The sequence below is a fragment of the Armigeres subalbatus genome, chromosome 3 (assembly GCF_024139115.2).
Source record: "Armigeres subalbatus isolate Guangzhou_Male chromosome 3, GZ_Asu_2, whole genome shotgun sequence".
NCBI lineage: Eukaryota > Metazoa > Arthropoda > Insecta > Diptera > Culicidae > Armigeres > Armigeres subalbatus.
Genome location: NC_085141.1, coordinates 95,306,408 through 95,327,310, shown reverse-complemented (window position 1 = coordinate 95,327,310; position 20,903 = coordinate 95,306,408). Strand labels below are relative to the sequence as shown.

At 41.0% G+C, this 20,903-nt stretch overlaps 2 protein-coding genes across 2 annotated transcripts in view; both read right to left on the bottom strand.

Annotated features, from left to right (window-relative positions):
* LOC134219267 (dynein axonemal assembly factor 5-like) overlaps positions 1-20,903 on the bottom strand; it is a 54,765-nt gene that overhangs the window by 20,214 nt on the left and 13,648 nt on the right. The window contains exons 2-4 of the mRNA XM_062697988.1: positions 12,759-13,788; positions 12,559-12,634; positions 12,300-12,409 (exon numbers count right to left, since the gene is read on the bottom strand). Of these exons, the coding sequence (XP_062553972.1) occupies positions 12,300-12,409; positions 12,559-12,634; positions 12,759-13,788 (1,216 nt within the window). The remainder of the gene's footprint in view (positions 1-12,299; positions 12,410-12,558; positions 12,635-12,758; positions 13,789-20,903) is intronic.
* Positions 17,231-18,177, bottom strand: LOC134219268 (uncharacterized). Its single transcript, XM_062697989.1, has one exon. The coding sequence runs from the start codon at positions 18,175-18,177 to the stop codon at positions 17,359-17,361; it is 819 nt and encodes a 272-aa protein (XP_062553973.1). The 3' UTR covers positions 17,231-17,358.

The window sequence follows — 20,903 nt, the reverse complement described above, 5'->3', positions numbered from 1 at the left end:
GAGGAAAATGGAAAATTCTACTACGTCCACACTCCCAAGGTTCGATCCTAGTGACACGTCCACGGTATCCAACCGCTGGAAGAAATGGAAGCGCTGCTTCGAGATTTTCCTAGAAGTAAATAATGTGACGATACCCACACGAAAGCGTTCGTATATGCTTCACTATGCGGGTAGTGATGTACAGGATATATTTTTAATCTGCGTGGCGAAAATGAGATACCTGTACCGGATGGATCGGATGTATATAAGGAGGCGATGAAATTGCTCGATGATTACTTTCTGCCACTGAAGTGCCTGCCAAGGGAAAGGCATATTTTCAGGAATCTCGAGCAAAACCCTGATGAGTCCATCGAAAAGTTCGTGCTGCGACTTAGGGAGCAGGGAAGTCTGTGCGAATACGGAAACTGGTTGGAGGAAAATATAAAAGAGCAGATATTTGAGAAAGGATATTCGGACGAATTGAGAGCTAAAATTCTCACGAAACCGAACATGACACTGGGTCAGACGGTTGAAATGGCACGTTCGTTGGAAACCATCGAAAAGCATCGTAAGAATCTGAATAAAGGTGAACGTATCAATCAAGTTTCTGGATCAAAAGGAGAGTGTTTTCGTTGTGGCTATTCGGGGCATTATGCCAACGATAACGAGTGCCCGGCTCGCGATAAGAAGTGCGAGAAATGCCACTTACTCGGTCATTTCAAGAAATGCTGTAAAACGAAAGGAGCTCGGAGTGCTACACACAACAGGAAGGATTCACAGTTACGGCGAAAAAATACAGTAAGGCAGATTGGAAAGCATAATTCAGAAGCGGAGGAAGATTCTTATGATGAAGATGAGTCATGTGATGATGAGGAACAAAGTGTCAACTATGTCTTCTCTGTAACTCCGGATGGCGAAGATAAGGTCTCTTGCAAGGTGGGTGGAGTAAAGCTGAAATGGATGGTGGACTCCGGAGCTGGTGTTAATGTAATAAGCGAGGCTGCCTGGAAGTATTTGAAAAAGCAAAAAGTGACAGTTCAATATCAAACGGACAAAGTGAAGAAGAAGCTTTTGGCATATGGAAACAATCAGCTCAGTGTTCTAGGAATGTTCGTGGCTGATATAGCGACGAAGAAATCTTCTACTAGCGATAAAGTCTTCGTGGTCAAGGAAACTGGATCCAACTTGTTGGGACGTAAAACAGCAACCGATTTGGGAATACTCAAAATCGATACGACACTCTGTGCTGTACAACCAGGAGATGAGAAGATTGGGAAGCTGAAAGGAGTCGTGGTATCGGTTCAGATCAATCCAACTGTGAAACCGGTCCAGCAGTCGCAGAATCGAATTCCAATTCCACTGCAACCGAAAGTTGAGCAGGAAATAGCTAGGCTGTTACAACAAGATGTCATCGAAGTAGCTCCAAGGGATTCGCCGTGGATCTCACGTGTAGTTGTCAGGCCGAAGCAAGGAAACAACGATGAGGTACGCCTATGCGTCGACATGCGTGACGCTAACCAAGCTATCGTACCACAGCATCATCCACTCCCGACATTTGATGACATCATTCCTCATCTACACAACTGTAAGGTGTTTTCCAAGATCGATTTGAATAAGGCTTTCCATCAACTTGAACTGGCGGAAGATTCACGATCAATTACTACATTCGCTACGCATAACAATTTGTATCGATACAAGCGTCTGACCTTTGGAATGAATTGTGCTTCAGAAGTGTTCCAGAGCGTAATGGAACGTGTGTTGGCAGGGATTCCAGGCGTGAAATCATTCATCGACGATATACTCGTATTCGGACCGGACGGGGAAAGTCATGACAGATCGTTGCAGTTAGTGTTGCGAAGAATAGAAGAAAGCGGGATGACTATAAATCAGCAAAAATGTGAATTTGCTAAACGTCAAGTAAAATTTATGGGACATCAACTTAGTGATGAAGGCGTTAGTCCGGCGGAGGAGAAAGTGGACGCAATTCGACAGTTTCGCAATCCAGAGTCAGTAGAGGAGCTTCGTAGCTTCCTAGGGCTGATCAATTATCTGGGAAAATTCATCCCTAATTTATCAACTCTAACTGCTCCATTGCGAGAATTGCTGTGCAAAGAGAAACGGTTCAAGTGGGAAGAAAAACATTCGTTGGCCTTTGAGCGAATCAAAGATGAAGTTGCTAATCCGAGAAATCTTGGATATTATTCGCCATTGGATGAAACCATATTGATAGCCGATGCTAGCCCTGTCGGACTAGGGGCCGTGCTACTCCAAGAAAAGCATGGACAAAAAAGAGCAATATGTTACATTAGCAAAGGGTTGTCTACAGCAGAACAGGCTTATGCGCAGAACGAGCGAGAAGCATTGGCACTAGTATGGGCGACAGAACGGCTTGAAACGTATCTAAGGGGGTTGGAGTTCAAGCTAATCACTGATCATGAACCATTGAAAGTTATGTTTGGGACAAAACGCAAACAATGTCACAGGATTGAAAGATGGGCATTAAGGTTGCAGTCTTTTCGTTTTAAGATTGTCCATGTATCTGGCAAAGCTAACATAGCCGATCCGTTGTCAAGGCTACCTCGATTTCAAGAATGCTCAACGTACGATCAGGATGGCGAGGTGATGCTGCTGAGTATCGTCGAGTCTGTCAAACCCAGTGCAATTACTCTGGAGGAGATCATAGAGAAAACCCTGAATGATTCCGAAATGGTCAAACTAAAGGAAGCTATCAACACCGGCCGTTGGGAGGAGAAGACGAAACTTTATTATCCGTTTAGAGAGGAAATTATAATTGTGAATGACGTCATCTTGAGGAGTAATCGTATCGTTATACCCGTGAGCTTGAGAAGTAAGGTGTTAAGGTTGGCGCACATCGGTCATCCGGGAATCCAGAAAACCAAACAACGTCTTAGAAGTAAGGTCTGGTGGCCGAAGATTGATGTCGATGCAGAAAAAACAGTGAAATCATGTCTGGACTGTCAGCTTGTGAGTTCTATTAATCCACCGGAGCCGATGTCCGTTAGAAATTTGCCAACACAACCATGGCACACACTATCAATGGATATGTTAGGTCCCCTGCCTTCTAGCGAATCGATCCTGGTTATAATTGACCTGTATAGTCGGTTTCGGCTAACGGAAGTAATGCAAACCACGACATCCGGAGACATAATCAAGCGGTTGAGACGTACGTTCTTCAGAATGGGAATACCAGCAGTACTGGTTTCGGATAATGCTAAAAACTTTTCGAGTAGTCAGATGGAAGAATTTTGCAGAGATTTGGGCATCAAGCTTCAGCACACTACCCCATACTGGCCGCAGGCAAATGGGGAAGTGGAGCGTCAGAATCGCTCCATCCTGAAAATTTTGAGAATTTCGCAAGCAAATGGCAGTGACTGGAAGGCTGATTTGGAAGAAGCGAATTATGTCTATTCGTTGATTCAACATCCTGCTACAGGACGTTCGCCTTCCGAAATACTTTTCGGACGAAATTTCCGTGACTGGGTCCCTGAAATGAATAATTCAGTCAGCAGATACGATGAAGAAGTGAGAGACCACGACTGGAGCTACCGACAAAAGCGAAACTTCGTTACGACAATGTACATAAATCAACCGAGTCTAGCTTGTGTCCACTTGATAGAGTTCTTATGCGAAATCTGGTACCGCAAAACAAGCTATCTACACCATATCTCGCAGAACCAGCTACTGTTCTGGAGAAAAACGGAAACAGCGTATTGGTTGAGACATCTGATGGGAGGCGATACCGGAGAAATTCATCACACCTGAAGCGGCTTCCAGATGTTGAAGAGCAACACCATGCAACACAGGAAAGTCAAGAAGAATCGCAAAGCTCAAGTTGGGAAACGCCGCAAGCAACAATCACTAGTACACCTGTTCCGGTGGTCCGGAATTCGCAAAATGAATCGTTGGGAAGACCAAAAAGGGAAACGAAACGCCCTCTGCGTTTTGAAGATTATAATATGGATGCCTAAATATAATAACTCAAATATATAGTTGCTAAGCGACTAATCCGCAGAAAAGAGAGATTGTTAGATTGTTTAAAGTCATATAAAAACTGGGCACACTGATGAAAATGTAAAGGAACGGGCAGTTAATAAATGTGGATCAAACAACAAGGACGCGTGTATTTCTTTGATTAAATTCGATTCCTAAGTTCGTCTTGTAGGATACAACAAAGAGAATATAGCAACAGGAATGATTAATGACGATGTTGATCGATTTTAGTTGCAGCGTAAACTTCGTCCATGATGCTTACTTGGGCAAAGTTACTCATGCGCGCATTTAATTGTTGTATTTTATTCTCTTTACTGTTTTACCTGTTTATATGAAACATATATGCGATTACAGGCAGTTGAGCTGATAAAAGTAGGTGAAAATTATTCGCGATTTTTAGACTGACAGCAAAATTTGAAATACCGAAAATACCGGTATTTTCCGTCTCTAATACCGGTATTTTCGGTACCCAAAATTGGCCGGTAATACCGGTATTACCGGTTTCGGTACTACCGGTTAGACCACCCTAAGTAGCACTTATGTGACTCTATTTGGTCGTATATGAGTTACAGAAACTCATGTAAGACAAATGTGCTACTCGGCACATTTGTCTTTTAACAGTCTCGAAAGCCTCCTTTTAAGCGGCTCAAAAGCTTCCTTTCAAGCAGCTCAAAAGCCTCCTCTCAAGAGGCTCAAAAGCCTCCTTTCAAGCGGCTCAAAAGTCTCCTCTCAAGAGGCTCAAAAGCCTCCTTTCAAGCGGCTCAAAAGCCTCTTCTCAAGAGGCTCAAAAGCCTCCTTTCAAGAGGCTCAAAAGCCTCAAAAGTCTCCTTTAAAGAGGCATGAAAGCCTCCTTTAAAGAGGCTTTTTTTTAAAGACTTGGATGCGTATTTTCAAGAGGCTCAGAAGCGTCCTTTCAAAATACTCAGAAGTCTTTCAAGTGGCTAGGAAGCCTTCCATATAAAGGTTCGTAAGGTCTTTCAAGAGGCTCGGAAGCCTCCTTTTAAGTGGCTGGAAAACCTTCTTTCAAGAGGCTTGGAAGCCTACTTTTAAGACGCTCGGAAGGTTCTATCGGTAGAGGCATAGAATCCTGCTTTCGAGAGGCTAGGAAGCCTCCCTTCTATTGAAGGAGGAAGACTTCAATAGTCAAAAAAGTTCTGTAGGAAGCTCGATATATGTCCTTAATTTGAATTGGAAAGTTTCACGGAAAATGAAAATTTCAGAAAAGTTTATGGAGAGCTATTCCGTTAGTTTGCAGGTCCATTTTTCATATATTTACGATTATTTTCATTTAAAGCATAAAAACATAGGGGGTACCTCAATTTATGCAAAAGTTCAAAGGGGTACCTCTCACGAAAAAGGTTGAAAACCGCTGTTATACGGCATCATATACGACCTTGTGTTGACTGGGACCTTTCCAACTTGGAGAAACAAGAAAAAGGAAAACTATCATCGCACTCATATGAGGTGAGCAAGACGAAACCTATGACACATCCGCAGCGATTTGCAATGAAAAGTGAGGTTAGTTTTCAAAAAAATTCAAAACTGGAATCAAAATTTACGCTCTTTTCAATTGTAAAAATCAAAGCAGGGTTTTCATTATCAAACATGTTCTTCCATTTTAATTTTTATCTCCCATAACATCTCTACGAATATTTTCAACAACTCAACACAAAAGAAGACAGGGGAAAACACCTTCGAGATGGATCGTGTAATTCCAGACAACGACGAAACTAACAACGTATGCCTGGAAGAAATATCAACAACTGAAATTTTCTCAGCCCTTCGTAATGCAGCCAGCCGAAAATCTCCCGGGAGCGATGGAATCCCGGACGAATTCTGTAGTCGTACGTTTGATATCATCCACCGAGAACTCAACTTGGTCCTCAACAAAGCGCTTTCTCAACTTTCTAACAGAGCTCTCCGATGGCGTAATTGTCATTGTCAAGAAGAAGATCGGCAATGATACTGCTCGCGCGTACAGATCGATTTCACTGTTGAACAGTGACTATAAAATATTCTCTCGTGTTCTAAAAACCCGTCTCGAAAAGCCGAACAAAACGCACGCCATTATCTGCAGCGCTCAAAAATGTGCGAACCGACCCCACAGCATCTATCTCCCAAAGATCGCACAACGCACCTAATCCAACAAAAACAGAAAGCGAAATTGATAAGCTTCGACTTCGACCAGGGCTCTACATTACGGGTGGGAAGATGTGTAGTTGTGTTGGTAATCCGAGCTTGGTGAATTTTGTACTCACCCAGTGAACTTTTCGGTTTTCTTATGGCAAAATGTTCACGATTCGATTTCCTTATGGCAACTAACCAAAACAAAGAAAAAATGTCCGTTGAAATTAAAGTATTGCACAAGATTTTTCTCATGCAGTACTAAGATTCCGTCGTATTTATGCTGACAACACATCCCTTCATTGAAAATTTTCAACATTTTGCTCAAATTTGTTACTTCAAAAAAGTTATCTTAGTACTGCATGAGAAAAATCTTGTGCAATACTTAAATTTCAACGGACATTTTTTCTTTGTTTTGGTTAGTTGCCATAAGGAAACCGAATCGTGAACATGTTGCCATAAGAAAACCGAAAAGTTCACTGGGTGAGTACAAAATTCACCAAGCTCGGATTACCAACACAACTACACATCTTCCCACCCGTAATGTAGAGCCCTGCACGGAAACAAGCTTTTCGTCGCGTATGGGGCCGTACACATATTACGTAAACACTTATGGGGGGAGTGGGGGTCGGTCAATATCTTACCCTTCATATAAATAAAAAATCATTTGTATGAAAAAAATCTTACAAGGGGGGAGGGGGGTCGAAAAACCCAGAAAAATTGCTTACGTTATATGTGTACGACCCCTATGCAGATGACATCACAATTCAAGCTCTATCTGGTAAAAAGGCGAATATCGCAAGAGAGAATTCTCTTCGTCGACTTCCCCTCTTTTGAATAAAAGTGACAAGCAGAGGATTTCTTCTGAATTTATCGCCTCAGAATACAAGTTTGCATTGTTTTCCATCGTTCTGGTGTGATAAACCACAAAGAAATCCGAGTTCTCTCTTGCGACATTCGCCCTTGTTCCAGATAGAGCTTGAATTATATCAATAAAAGCACCGTACAGGCCATCATACAATCAAAATCCTTCTTTCTCTCGTTTCGAATTTGCATCAGGGGCGAAACTAAACATCCAAAAAACTCTATCGAAAGACATTGTCGACACGAACGGCCCTAACACACTAATCGGGCCGTGACTTCAAACAGCGAGCACCGTGCAGATTTTGGGTGTAGTCTTTGCGAACAGCGTCCGTCTGATAGTAAGGCTCAACTGGAATGCATATGATCAACAATTTTTTTCACAGCACGTGGCTCTACGCCGGACGCTCACTCTCCTTGCATCAGAGAGTCACTCTCCTGAACCTTTTTTGCTAGCTCAAAGGTATGGTACCAATCGTCAATTCTCCCACCGATGTCCATTTACACCAGGGCTGCCCAACGTACGGCCCGCGGGCCGGATGCGGCCCTCGGCTCCATTTTTTGTGGCCCGCGGCGGGTAAGAAAAATAAACTCAGATCCGGCCCGCCAGTTTTTCTAGCTGGCTCGGGGAGCTCTTTTTTATTATACATTATTTAATACGTAAGTTTTAAATCAAATCTTGAAACGTTTCCAATAAAGATTGGCATGAGTAGTTTACGTTCACGTTGAAAAAAGGAAGACTGGTTTGCTCGTACGTGCGCCTTCGTACTATGCTTGAAAGATTTTTTTTCGAAAAGAAAATGGAACTATTTTTACAAGCTGAAGGAAAACCACTTCTCGAGCTGAATGATCCTTGGCTTGGCTTTTCTAGCAGATATCGCCAAACATCTCAATGACTTGAACATGAAGCACTTTGGCACAGTGGGTTGCTGAAATCTGGTACATTTCTCTCATCCCGTTGAAAACAGTTCATGCAAATATGCTGGTAAAGTAACGAATTTCCCATTTTATCAACACAGTTTACCGATTTGAATAATTTACCTGAAGTGTTTCAAATGGATTCCTCATGCAACGATCGAATTTAGTTTTTTTAGATAATGAAAAAAAAACACTGATAATTTTGAAAATTTTAAAAAATTTATGTACCGAATATTTTCTGGCCCGCCAGCAAGTGTGAATTCTAAAAATTGGCCCGTGGCGTGAAAAGGTTGGGCAGGCCTGATTTACACCAAACTAACAAAAATAAGGGTGGCCTATGCTTAAAATTATTTACACTTAAAGGCAAATCCTTTTTGCTTAACCGTCATATGCAGGAGGCAAGTAGTATGCCTTACTATAGCACCCTCATGGTGCCAGCTAACGACACCCACACCCATTGCCCCGCGGACCTCCTCGACGTGAAGACAGAATAAGCTACGATAGCTACAAAATCAAATCCCCGCATAGATAAAAAGTAACCCGTCGGCCAAATCTATCCATCGACATCTCATAGAACAGACGGAAAAACCAAAAGTCCATACGACGCACCCTTACCTACGGTGGGCTAAAGTCTGGAGCAATATTAACGCATCACATCTATCTCCTTCACATAAAAGCAGTCTGTACATGATAACAAATTTGAAGATCTCACGGGACTCTAACGAAAGGCGGAAACACGAAAGGCGGAATCTCGAAAGGCAGATCGTCTTACACATGCAACAAAAGGCAGAATATATCATAAGGCATAATTACGAAAGGCAGATTTATACATTATCCTATTTTTAGCTGTCGTTTGCTTGATGGAAAGCAAAGGTGATATTATTTATTCTTTCAAAGCTCGCATCTGCCCGGTCTAAGGCAAAAGAGGATATGATTCCTTCTCTCCATCCTGTATATTTATTGTTGATTTTCTATTTGATTCACTTTCTACAACAGGAAAAATGACAGTCTCACAGCTTAGTATTAGGGGTTATTGGTGAAAGAGGTTTGTTTTCAATAGAAACTTGGCTTAAATGAAGATACTTAAAATAATTAATATTAAAATTCATGTTAATAATTGCAATTCACATAAAACTACTTACTTTCTACTGGACTTTGCAGCTAAACATAGCGCAATACCTTCAATGAAATCCAGATTGCTAATAGCAGCTGCGTTGGTGCAATGTTGGAATATGTTTTTATCCATTACAACATTATCGACGTCTGTAAACGGACCTAGATCTCCCTTTAGTATACAAAGTATCTTTCCTTCTGTTTCATGCTGTTCTTTTCTCAATTCATCCACTAGTTTGTTAATACCCAAGTGATGGTTACCAACTATGGACGTCCATCGTCTATGCCAAGTCTCTAGAAAATTGTTAGATCGTGGGATGCCGTCCATTACTGCCTTGTAATTAGACCATAGATTAGGGTGGAACAGAGGTCGTCTATTTCCATTTTTTTTTAAACGTACACACTAGGGATCCTACATTCAGAGATATGCGAAAGCAACCATCGAGCATTAAGAGCTGTCAGAATCTGAGTCAAATAAACATTGTTATTGTTGCGGATTGAAAGGTATTGCGATTGTAATGTAAAAGATTTTACGAAAAGTTTCAATAATTAGTTTTACATTGGCAAGTTGAAGTAGTTTATCCATGTTTATCCATGGTACTTAATTCATTTGTATTGCACTTTTATTTTAGTGATAATGCACTGTTGGACGTTAGATAACGAAATCTGAAAATGCCATTATGCGCAATATTGCTGGGGCACAGCAGTGCGAATCTCGGTAAAAGTTCAACATTTTGCTGAGTTCCCGGTAAAAACAATAAGTGTGTAGGTTTGCTCGAAATATTCAAGAAATCTAGCCAACTTTACTGACAAAAAATAGTTTTAATTCCACATAGGCGTCAATAATGCGATCGGGTGGTAGTAACGTGAGTGCCTGAAGCTTTTTGATGGCCATAAAAGTGTTTACATCACTGGAGTAATTATTTTTAAGACCAAAGCTATTAGACTTTCGTATGAGACTTTGAACGAAATGAAATTAGCATCCAAAGCATTCTGTGTCTGGGAGAACGTCCCTCACAGAATTCACAGCTGCCTTCTCAAAGTCCATTAATACGTGCGTCCATTAATACGCATGCCATTATTTGTGCAAATGTCCTAAAGAGCCTCGAGAGCTTCTGTATAAACTTCCTGTGTTTTAGAGCTGAACAAAATGAACACGAGTGGCAGGATCCTTCTACTTGCCCCCAGACCCACAGGAGCATGAATTGAAAAAATCTGAACTGTTGCGGTGCTGTAGAAAACGTATCATCGACCAACCAGTACTCTGCCGCTTGAAGCCGTTGTAGATTGTGAAGCGTTGCGAAAATTAAAATTTTCGAATCGGCATTTGCATTATCGGTTTGCAAAAAAAAGCTGGCCATCGATGGTTTTTTTGAACTCCTCTGGTATGAAATGATCCTCAACATCAGCATCATTTATAGGACGCAGTTGCTTCTGACGAACTCTATGCACGACCATTTTTTGAGCGAAATCGGTGGCACGAGTTTGCAAAATCTGCGGATTACTGGCAGCTACTTCCCGTATGACTTTCGAAGGAATGTCGCTCGAATCAATTGATTTCTTTTTAAGTTGGCTTCTGTATTTCCTTTCTTCGGAGAACGGAAACCAGATGCCCATTGCATTGATCTTCGCTTTACTTGCCATGCTTACGTTGAGCGCATTCCCAATAGTATTTATCTTTTTTCTGAAATGATATTCAAATCAATAAAATTTATATGAAACATGTTGTTAAAATTTACATACCTTCTTTTGCAAGTTATACAAGTAGCCGTCCACCTGCAGCATCTCTCGGTTCTTCTGTGAATATACTATTCTGGCGATACTCTGGGGTTCTTCGTCAGAAAACCCTAGAAAATCGGACTCACTTGAACTCATCGTATCCGCGATTCTTCAAGGTTGACACGTAGAAGTCGAATAAAATGACTGAGGAAAGCTGACTGCTTTTATAGGTGAGCAGAAAAAACAAAATTCGCTGCTAGGCAACATGATTTTATTTACAGGATATCAACAAAAAAAATTACAAGTAGGCGAAATTAGCTTGCCAAGCCTAACAACGGCGGTACCTAGCAACAATTCGAAATCAGCTAATTAATTTCAAATAAACGAATAATTTTGTAGTGAGTACCGTTTTGACTCATATTCCGAACATGACTCATATTCCGAAAATTCGCTTTTAAACAGCCAATTTGGCTTTATTCGTGTAATTTTATCGATAGGATCTTGAATTCGTTTGTAATCTGGATTCTCAGTACGGAAAACCGACAAAGGTTTAAGTCTTAGGGTGCTAAAACGCCAGTGTCCGGTAACAGCTTGGGTAATTCGGTTATCAGAAATGACGCGTATTTATCATGTAGAGCTACGAGAAACTGTTTAAAAACAGCAGTCTCGTTTGTAACATTATCGTTTTCAAAAAAGCTTCGGACATTGTTCCTTCTTCAAAATTACGCATTTACCCGATGTAAGGTAATTTGTTATGCAGAGAAAGGCGGCATTACTTACATTACATGACATTGGTTTAACTTAAAAGTCCGTTGCTGCCTTTAGTAAGTCCGCTTTTCGTGAGTCTGTTTTTCGTGATTCTGCCTTCCGTGATTCTGCCTTTTGTGATTCTGCCTTTCGTGCCATTCCGCCTTTCGTTAATTCTGCTTTTAGTATTCCGCCTTTTGTGCTTTCCGCCTTTCGTAGGACACCCGATCTCACACACTAAGCTATACCACACAATTGGCCGTGCCGCTAGCGATACATGCTTATATTGCAATGGGTTAGTGGAGATAATTCGACACAAATTCAACGAGTGTCCACAAGTCACCCAGGCATGGCTACATCTACAGCACAAGATGAACATAATTATTCCCGGATGGCGCCTACCTACTTTCTCTGACCTAATAAGAACATCGTTAGACGGCATACCACCTGTTCAGAAGACAATCATTCTCAAGCTCTTCATCGCATATCTCACCTACATCGACAACATCAACGGAAGAGTAGATGTGAATGAGTTAGATGTAGGTACATCTGACATGTGAAGTTTGAATAACATTGTATTTTTTTTTTAATTTACACGCATTTACATCCCTCTCCATATTCATAATTAATAATTCTTTTATTTGTATTCTATTGTATGTCATCTCACCAGCCTTTCGATATCACTTTGAACATTATGTTAATACTTTTACATGACTTGTTATCCTTAATAATGCAACGTTACAGAGAGATGTTTTTAGTATGGTGTTGTTACCTAGATGTTGTGATAAGAAATAGAAAGTAACATCAAATGTCTTAATGATACTTACAACTCCATTGTCCACTCCTTGCGACATGGAACACAGACAAGCTGTTGCCATTGAGCGTACAGATTCAGCACTACGGCCGGCGGTCCATAGCAGATAAGGGGATATAATAGCTGCGCAGTGAAAAAAGAGCTACATGGTAACATAAGGGCTTTATACGAACTAAGGGCAATATGGTAATTATTCGTGATTTTTTTAAACATTATGAAAACTACTGGTATGAGATCTATCGTAGATTAATTCACCCTTCATGATATCTTACCTTTAATGAAATCGTCCAGTATTGTCGATTGGTCTTCCACCGAGATGGTCATTGTTTCAGTCCACCGCAACATCGCCTAAACGGAAAAGAAAAACAAAACCGAAAACGATTCGAGTGTTGGACAGCTTGATTTATACATGGTCGAAAAGATTGAAATACCAATCTGTGCAATCAATTTGCTCGCATGCAACGATACTCACGATAGATATCGAACTGAAAAGTTTGATTTTCCCTTGTGGTATCGCGTGCTTGAGGGCCGTTTCCAGTGCTGTGCAGAGCGCATCATGGTACGGCCGTCGGAATCCACATACGAACACCGCCCCTGCCAGCAGTAGAATGCTTTCCGCTGCATCGGAGTTGGATGATTCAAGATTCTCTAGCGAATTGATGACATCTGCCAGATGATGTTCGTGTAGCTGCCCAGTTTGCGGATTGAGCTTGGCCAGTACTTGCAATGCACGGTCGCGAACGGTTTGGCAGTCTTCGTAAGAGAGTGCTGCCGTTTTCAAGATAACGGTATAGAGCAGTTTTTCCGTGCTTCGGCGGTCGGTCTCGGTGGCGAGTCCTTCGATTTCATTAGCGGTGAACACGCGATGGAAGTCAATGATGAGAGATTCGCAAAAGCTCAGCAATTCATGTTGGTAGTTTTCATGCATTTGATGACACACTTCGGTATCCGTTAAAAGGCAGGCAATTTTTGTTAGATCCTTTAATCTGTCAAGTCCGGCGGAATGATACATTGCATGGAAGCACTTGAGGTGACCAATAGTGTGGAATTTGGAGAACTCTGTCTGTGCATGTCTACTCCATGTATCGTATTCTAGCATCACTCCACAAAGTTGAGCTACTTTTAGCGCTTCTGCTGCTACATCTTTGTCGGAATCCATGCATGTTTTGCATAGCACGGGATTTACTTCTAGAAATAGGGTGGAAAACGTTTTCTCGGCATGCAAAATCACTATTTTCAACAATTTTGTAGCATGCAGCCTTATATCGTCTTTCCATTCTTCCATTTCATGCAGTACAAGATTTATTATTCTTAAACTTCTTTGGACAATCGCTCGACATGGCAAAGTAGGACGTTCGTATTCTGATGGATAACTAGCAGAGGTGTTATCGACTAGTTTCAACTTAGATAATTCAGTTTCATTCTCTTTATAATATAATTCACCAGCCTCTTTCCAACGGACAAAAATATCATCGCGAACTTCGACTGTGTCATCGGTCAAACTGCAATGGAAGAAATCGTGATCGCTTGGATTAGATTACCACTAGAGTGAGGCGCAGTTGTATGGAAAACGTAAACTTCATCCAATCAGCTGAGATCAAGGTTTTTCTTAATCGTTTTGGGATCCCAATCAACTGTGCAAAATATGGGCTCGATTGGTTGCGTCGTCGCATTCCGCATCGTTTTATAGATTTGTATGGAAATTAGTATGGGAAAATGTACTTTTTTTACATTTTTGCTCTTAGCGACATATTCCATGAAAATCAGGATATTTGGATTTTAGGACGCTGCAGGGACTATGTCCAACGGATTGACAACCCGTACCCTGGCCACTGCGTGTTGTGGGGATGCGCACCCGCCGCACCCGTCTGTGCGCACCCGCCCAAAAAAAATGTCATTCATTTTTCAGGTACTTATTCTCAACCGATTTACTCGCAACAAGTTGCATTCGACGCAGAATACTCTCCCATTGTTTCCTATTGAAAATTGGCCTGATCGGACTATGGGCTCAAGAGAAATGGCCAAAATACTATTTTTATAATGCACGAGAAAGGCACCATCACCGCTAGCTGGATTAATCAGGGTTTTTTTTTTATTATTTTCCAGCCTTCTGTGGAAGTCATTGGAGTAAATAAGGAGGGGCCGGAATGGCCTGGCCCTCCCCAGACCCACCTGTGCCTCGCCCCTTCGACTCTACCATTGTTTCCTATTGAAAATTGGTCAGATCTGACTATGGGCTTGGAAGTTATGGCCAAAATACCACTTTTTGCCTTTCTCGTATACAAAGTATACGTAAAGGCTATATGTTCGCTCCAAAAACAAACTTTTTATAGAAGGCTCGGAGACCCATAGTGTTATATACCGATCGACTCAGCTCGACGAATCGAGTTGATGTCTGTGTGTGTGTATGTGTGTGCGTGTGTATGTGTGTGTGTGTATGTGTGTGTATGTGCGCAAAAAACCCACTTTTTAGGTACTTACCCTTAACCGATTTGCTCGCAACGAAATGCATTCGACGCAGAATCCTGTCCCATTGTTTCCTATTGACAATTGGCCGGATCGGACTATGGGCTCAGAAGTTATTGTCAAAATACTTTTTTTTAGGCAACAACGAGTGGAAAAGTCTAGCCCATTTTTCAGGCACTTACCCTTAACCGATTTGCTTAACAAGGTGCAGTCGACGCAAAATCCTGTCCCATTGTTTCCTATTGAAAATTGGCCGGATAGGACTATGGGCTCAGAAGTTATGGTCAAAATACTTTTTTCATACCAAAAGTGCGTAGAAATTACTCACTCGTAAAAACAAACGAGAAAGGCACCATCACCGCTAGGTGGATTAATCAGGGTTTTTTTTTTATTATTTTCCAGCCTTCTGTGGAAGTCATTGGAGTAAATAAGGGGGGGGCTGGAAGGGCCTGGCCCTCCCCAGACCCACTTGTGCCCCCCCGTTTCCGGGGCCGCTGTGCGACCAGAAATCTCGCCGGAATAGCGAGGCGAGCGGCTATGCGGACGATCGTCGTCCGACGGGACCAGCGGGCGTTGCTGGACGATGGTGGGCAGGCGTCTTCCCTCGTAGGCGCGATCGGCCGGCCGTGGCTTAGCCACCTTGGACGGCCGAGAGGGGAAATCCTCCTTTACGATTAGGGCCTACGGCCCGAGGAATCGTCCGGTGAAGGATGTTAAAATCCTTGACGGATTAGGCGCGGAAGCCTGACGGCTTCACGGGCCGAACCGTGTGCTGGACGGAAAGCAGTTCAAAAACGACGTAGAAAAAAGAGAGCAAAAGAGAACAAAAGAGGTCCTGAACACTTTTCCCCAATGTGCAATCTAGCTCCTGCTAGGAAAGGGAGGGGGGGGTTGTTCACTGTTCTCACTGCACTTAAAACACGTCTACAGCACACGGACGCCTGATGTTAAAGAGGCCGAAATTGGGCAATGGCTACTCTTATATACAAAACTCCCACTTTATTTTCCCGCTATTTTTCATCTTCCCGCATTTTCATTCCATCCAACATGGTGTTTTTGACATGACCTCCCATGTTGGATGTTTGATAGCCAGCTCATCATATTTACAGCGGTACCAAACCCTAACGCTTCTGTGGTAGTTCTGCTGGTATTACACGAGAAACGTGAAGGCTCCGACAAAACAACATGACAACAAAACAAAAATCAACAATTTGTAACCAAACGGTTACACTATCCACCACCCCGATGAAAAAAATGCGAAAGCACGAAGAGATTTTGCATTTTTTTTTTCAATTCACTCTCTCAAGTCATCTTCGGCCGTCATCGGTTCGTGGATGTAAAACAATTAAAAACTATTACAATATTTACAAAACAACAATTTAAAATTTACTAAACTACTCTACATATATCGCGCGATATCATAATAAAGCTTTACAACAAATTAAAAATATAAATAATAAATATAATAAAATAACAATAACGTACGTGCACCAATATATACAAATTAAAATACAAAAATGAAATAAATGAAAACATGCAAAATATACAATAAACAAATTAAAATCATTAATATATCCCGTATTATGGGTAGACAACATTATTTATAATATTTACAAGTTGCGCATCGAAAAACAATTTTACAACCCTATTTACAATATTTACACCACATTCGATCACATTCGATGTGCACGGCCGAACCCCCTGGCGGGATTGATTCGCCGGCGAGCGGACTGTCAGTGAGTGACAGCTCGCTGAAACGTCATGAATCTGTCAAATCAAACTGACACAGCATATCTATTGTTTATTTATGTTTACGTTATGCTGTGCAGTGACGATGAAATAATTTAAAGTGAAAAGTGCCTTTTTGTGAATTAATCGGTAAGTAGTACGTACGATTTATATAAACATATCGAAGACTAATCTTCGTATGTGTTTGTGTTCTCTTTTTAGGTGAATGGATTCCATTCATCAAGGGTTGTTGGGCTATTTGGCAGCAATCTTTCAGGCGAAAGATTGCCCAATAGCGAACCCATAACGGTCCCGGGACACCGTGATAATCATCTTGCCTCTGCAAGATGCAATCAGGTAAGTAATGTGTACACAATAAAATCCATCATATAATAATGATTGGAATATTTTTATTAGATTTGGCCAATTAATGCAAATTGGGCGATCCCCTCCCAACAGCTCCACAGATGGAGTGAGATGAAGGCATATTGGTTTAATCCCTCGCCTCCCGCTCCGATCCTGCCAGTGTTGGTATGGATCCCCGTAATAAATCAGGTAAGTTGGATCTTTTTATTGCATGCTAGCCTTTTTCAACGACTGATCGGAGTCTTTCATCCGTCGGTCAAACTACATTAGGACTAGACTAACAGCTAATTGATTCTCATTACAACTAACACAACCGACTAACAATTCCATTGTCCTTTGGTGTTATAAATGATAAAAATTGGTTTCTCTATTTCTTTCCAGATGTTTATCCTTTCGGCGGTGATTGGCACCAAGTGACTGGGGGCAAATAATGATCCCGCACAGCACCGGAACTGGGCAATCTGCCATAGGTAAGGAATTGGAAAATGATGAGAAATAAAATTGTCGAATTTTTAGTTGGATTTGTTTTTCTTTTTATTGAAAGAAAATACCTTCTGGTGGGTTCCAGGTGTGCGTCCGGAACGCGAAATATTCGTTGAAAATGTGGGTTCCAAAATCGAAGTTATTTTCGTGCACAGTTCTTTGGCCATGGGTTCCGCTCGAAGATTGTTGTTGGCCTTTTTCCGTCGGATCTTAAAAGTCCGGGTTTGCTTTCGTAGGGATTCGGGGTTCGAAGATTGGGAATTTGAAGAATGGAAAGCACAACCAGGTAAGTCTCGGGGAGAATCGGATGAAGGAAGCATCGACTTACTGGTGAAATCGGGAGAAAAATAACCGGAAGAAAAGCGTGACATTGGGCTTTTTGTCGTTCCCTTATCGACCTGAAGTTGGTCTTCCGAATTGAATTCGGACTCGCTGAAGGACATATTGTTTTCATCGGAATCGGAACTAGGAATTATTAATTCATGGTTTTCTTCTGGTTCCGACTCCGGTTCCCTGAATTCGCATGTCGCGCTAGGGGGTAAATAGCGAGAATTGGCATCGCTTGTGACGATGTCCATGTCACGCATAAATAAATTAATAATTCTTTTGATTTTCACGACATCTGCTGGCATCATTATCCCCGAAGTTCTCTGCTCCCGAATGGTATGCAGAGTCTCTTCGAGGTCCAGCTCTAACTCCTCTAGCGGGTAGTTAGGATGCGTCGATAGTAACGGACCGGGAATCTCCGAAGATTCCTCCAAGTCCGATTCGTCCGCATCGTATGTCATTGGCTGCCAATTTATTGCAACATATTTGGTTTCAGCCTTTGCTCGTCGCTTGCGTGTCATTGTATGAGAATCAGTGGTGGTTAAGTGGGTGAAAGTAAGTGATAAAAACACAGTGACGAACCAAAACAAAACAAGTTAAAATAAATTGTGCGCGTATGTTGTCAGATTAAATGGACATAAAACGTAAAGCATAATTATGATACAGTCACTCTCAAAATTGAGCGTACAGCATGGATAAGATGAATATTTTCGAAATTTCCTAAGGAAATTTAATTGTTGGCTCGGTTGTTTTTAATGCATTTCAATATTTACCCTTTCCTTCAATGTATGCGTACATAAAATGGTTGAAATTTTTTCTCTAAAGTTCATTTATTTGAAAATAATCTCAAAATACGCCTATTGGATGTGACAAAATTGAGCGTACAGCTAATGTTTTTCTGTAAAATTTCTTATTATAAACACGATTAATGTATTTTAATATTGTTTTTCATGATTATATTTATAATAATAAACATTCGCTACTTAAACATTCAAAGTTTTGAAATTAAACCATGTTTTAATCAAAATGGCGAACAAGTAAGATGTATAAACAATGCTATTTAACAATTCAGTACTGCTGGGCAAAACAGATGCTTTAATATATGGATTTCACCGGCATCGTGTCTTATATATGATAGATAATCGAAATCGAGTGAGACATACGATAAATTTGGGAAAATTTAGTCGGTAAATGATGAAAACAGATATAAACATACAAAGAAAACGACAAATGTTGGGAACGGCATATTTCAAATTAAGTATAACTTTATTTAAAAGTCGATGTATAGGTAGCTTATAAGCTCAGGACACTCATTAATAATAATATTAATAAAAGAGCAGCACACGGATACATTATAAGATGTCATTTTATATTTGAAGGCTCAGTCACCGTAGGAACAAATTTGGTTGAATCATTTAAATTCACCAAGATATCATTGAAAACGCTGCCGAACTCTTAAAAAAGTTTATTTTTACTCGCCACATGGAAATCATCCAATTGTATCCCCTATGGTAACAGACCGTGGAGTTCAATCCAAATTTAATTATGAAATTACGATTTTAAGCTATCTTTTCAATATTCAATCAGAAGTGCTCTACGGGATTGAAAAGCTGTTTTTATGTTCGGTACCTTAACATGCACCTTGTACTTTTAGAATTTGATTGTGAATGATTGGATTCAATAATATTACTCTTAATGATAGACCTGAGACAATAATCGAGCTTTAAAACAAATTTAAGGTTAAAACATACTAAATTTGAATTATGTCATTCCTAACATTTGTCGCTTTCTCTGTATGTTTACATCTGTTTTCATCATTTATCGACTGAATTTTGACAAATTAATCGTATGTCTCGCTCGATTTCAATTAACTATCATATATAAGATACGATGCCGGTGAAACAAACAAAATAAAGCATTTATTTTGCCCACAGGCATTGAATTGTAAAATAGCAATGTTCTTACCTCTCACTTGTTCGCTATTTTGACCAAAACATGGTTTAATTTCAAAACATTGAATGTTTATGTAGCGGATGTTTATTATTATAAATATAATCATGAAAAAACAATATTAAAATACATTAAACGTAATTATAATAAGAAATTTTGTAGAGAAAAACTCGCTGTACGCTCAATTTTGTCACATCTAATAGGCGTATTTTGAGATTATTTTCAAATAAATAAACTTTAGAGACAAAATTTCAACAATTTTATGTACGCATACATTGAAGGAAGGGATGAATATTGAAATGCATTAAAAACAACCGAGCTAACCATTTAATTTCCTTTGAAATTTTCGAATGTAGTCAACTAATCCATACTGTACGCTCAATTTTGAGAGTGACTGTATGTATAATAAAAGTCAATAAACGGTTCACGAAACACAAAATTTGCCAACATCAACGAATTTTAGTACGGAAAAAACGACAATCGATCGCAAATGTGTCCGTGATGTGTTCAGGACCTCTTTTGAAGGCAAAACCCTTGTACAAACACTTTTTTCCACATCAAGGAATAAACAGTGATTAAAGGTGGATGTCATTCGTGCAAGCACGGATCCCTGCCACCTCCCGTCGGTAAAATCGTTAGATTTTTGTATACTACTACGGACCCTTGATTACCGTTCGCGGACTTTTGGCTGGGAGCCAATTGAAACTCCCCCTTTTACTAATCGACAACAATCAATAGCCAGGCCAGACCAGGACACAAGAGACTCTCCGGCAATCCCAGGGTCGGCTAACTACTGGGTAATCAAGGGTTTTTCGCGGTAAACAAAAACTAACAACACAGGAACTTTCACTTTTCTTGTATAATTTATTGGTTCCTAATTGTGGCGTGTGCGTGTTGTTCTGTGTAATCAAATTGTGTGTTAATTTGTTAAGTGTATCCTAATTCTATCGATCGTACCGGTACATACCGCTGCTGCTGTTGATGACGGGAGCAGAATGGCCGACACAGCGACTCCTGTCCAGCTGTGCGACCAGAAATCTCGCCGGAATAGCGAGGCGAGCGGCTATGCGGACGATCGTCGTCCGACGGGACCAGCGGGCGTTGCTGGACGATGGTGGGCAGGCGTCTTCCCTCGTAGGCGCGATCGGCCGGCCGTGGCTTAGCCACCTTGGACGGCCGAGAGGGGAAATCCTCCTTTACGATTAGGGCCTACGGCCCGAGGAATCGTCCGGTGAAGGACGTTAAAATCCTTGACGATTTAGGCGCGGAAGCCTGACGGCTTCACGGGCCGAACCGT

Excerpts from the sequence above, each read along its gene's own strand:
- LOC134219268 (XM_062697989.1), bottom strand. The coding sequence starts at position 18,177 with ATGACACGCAAGCGACGAGCAAAGGCTGAAACCAAATATGTTGCAATA.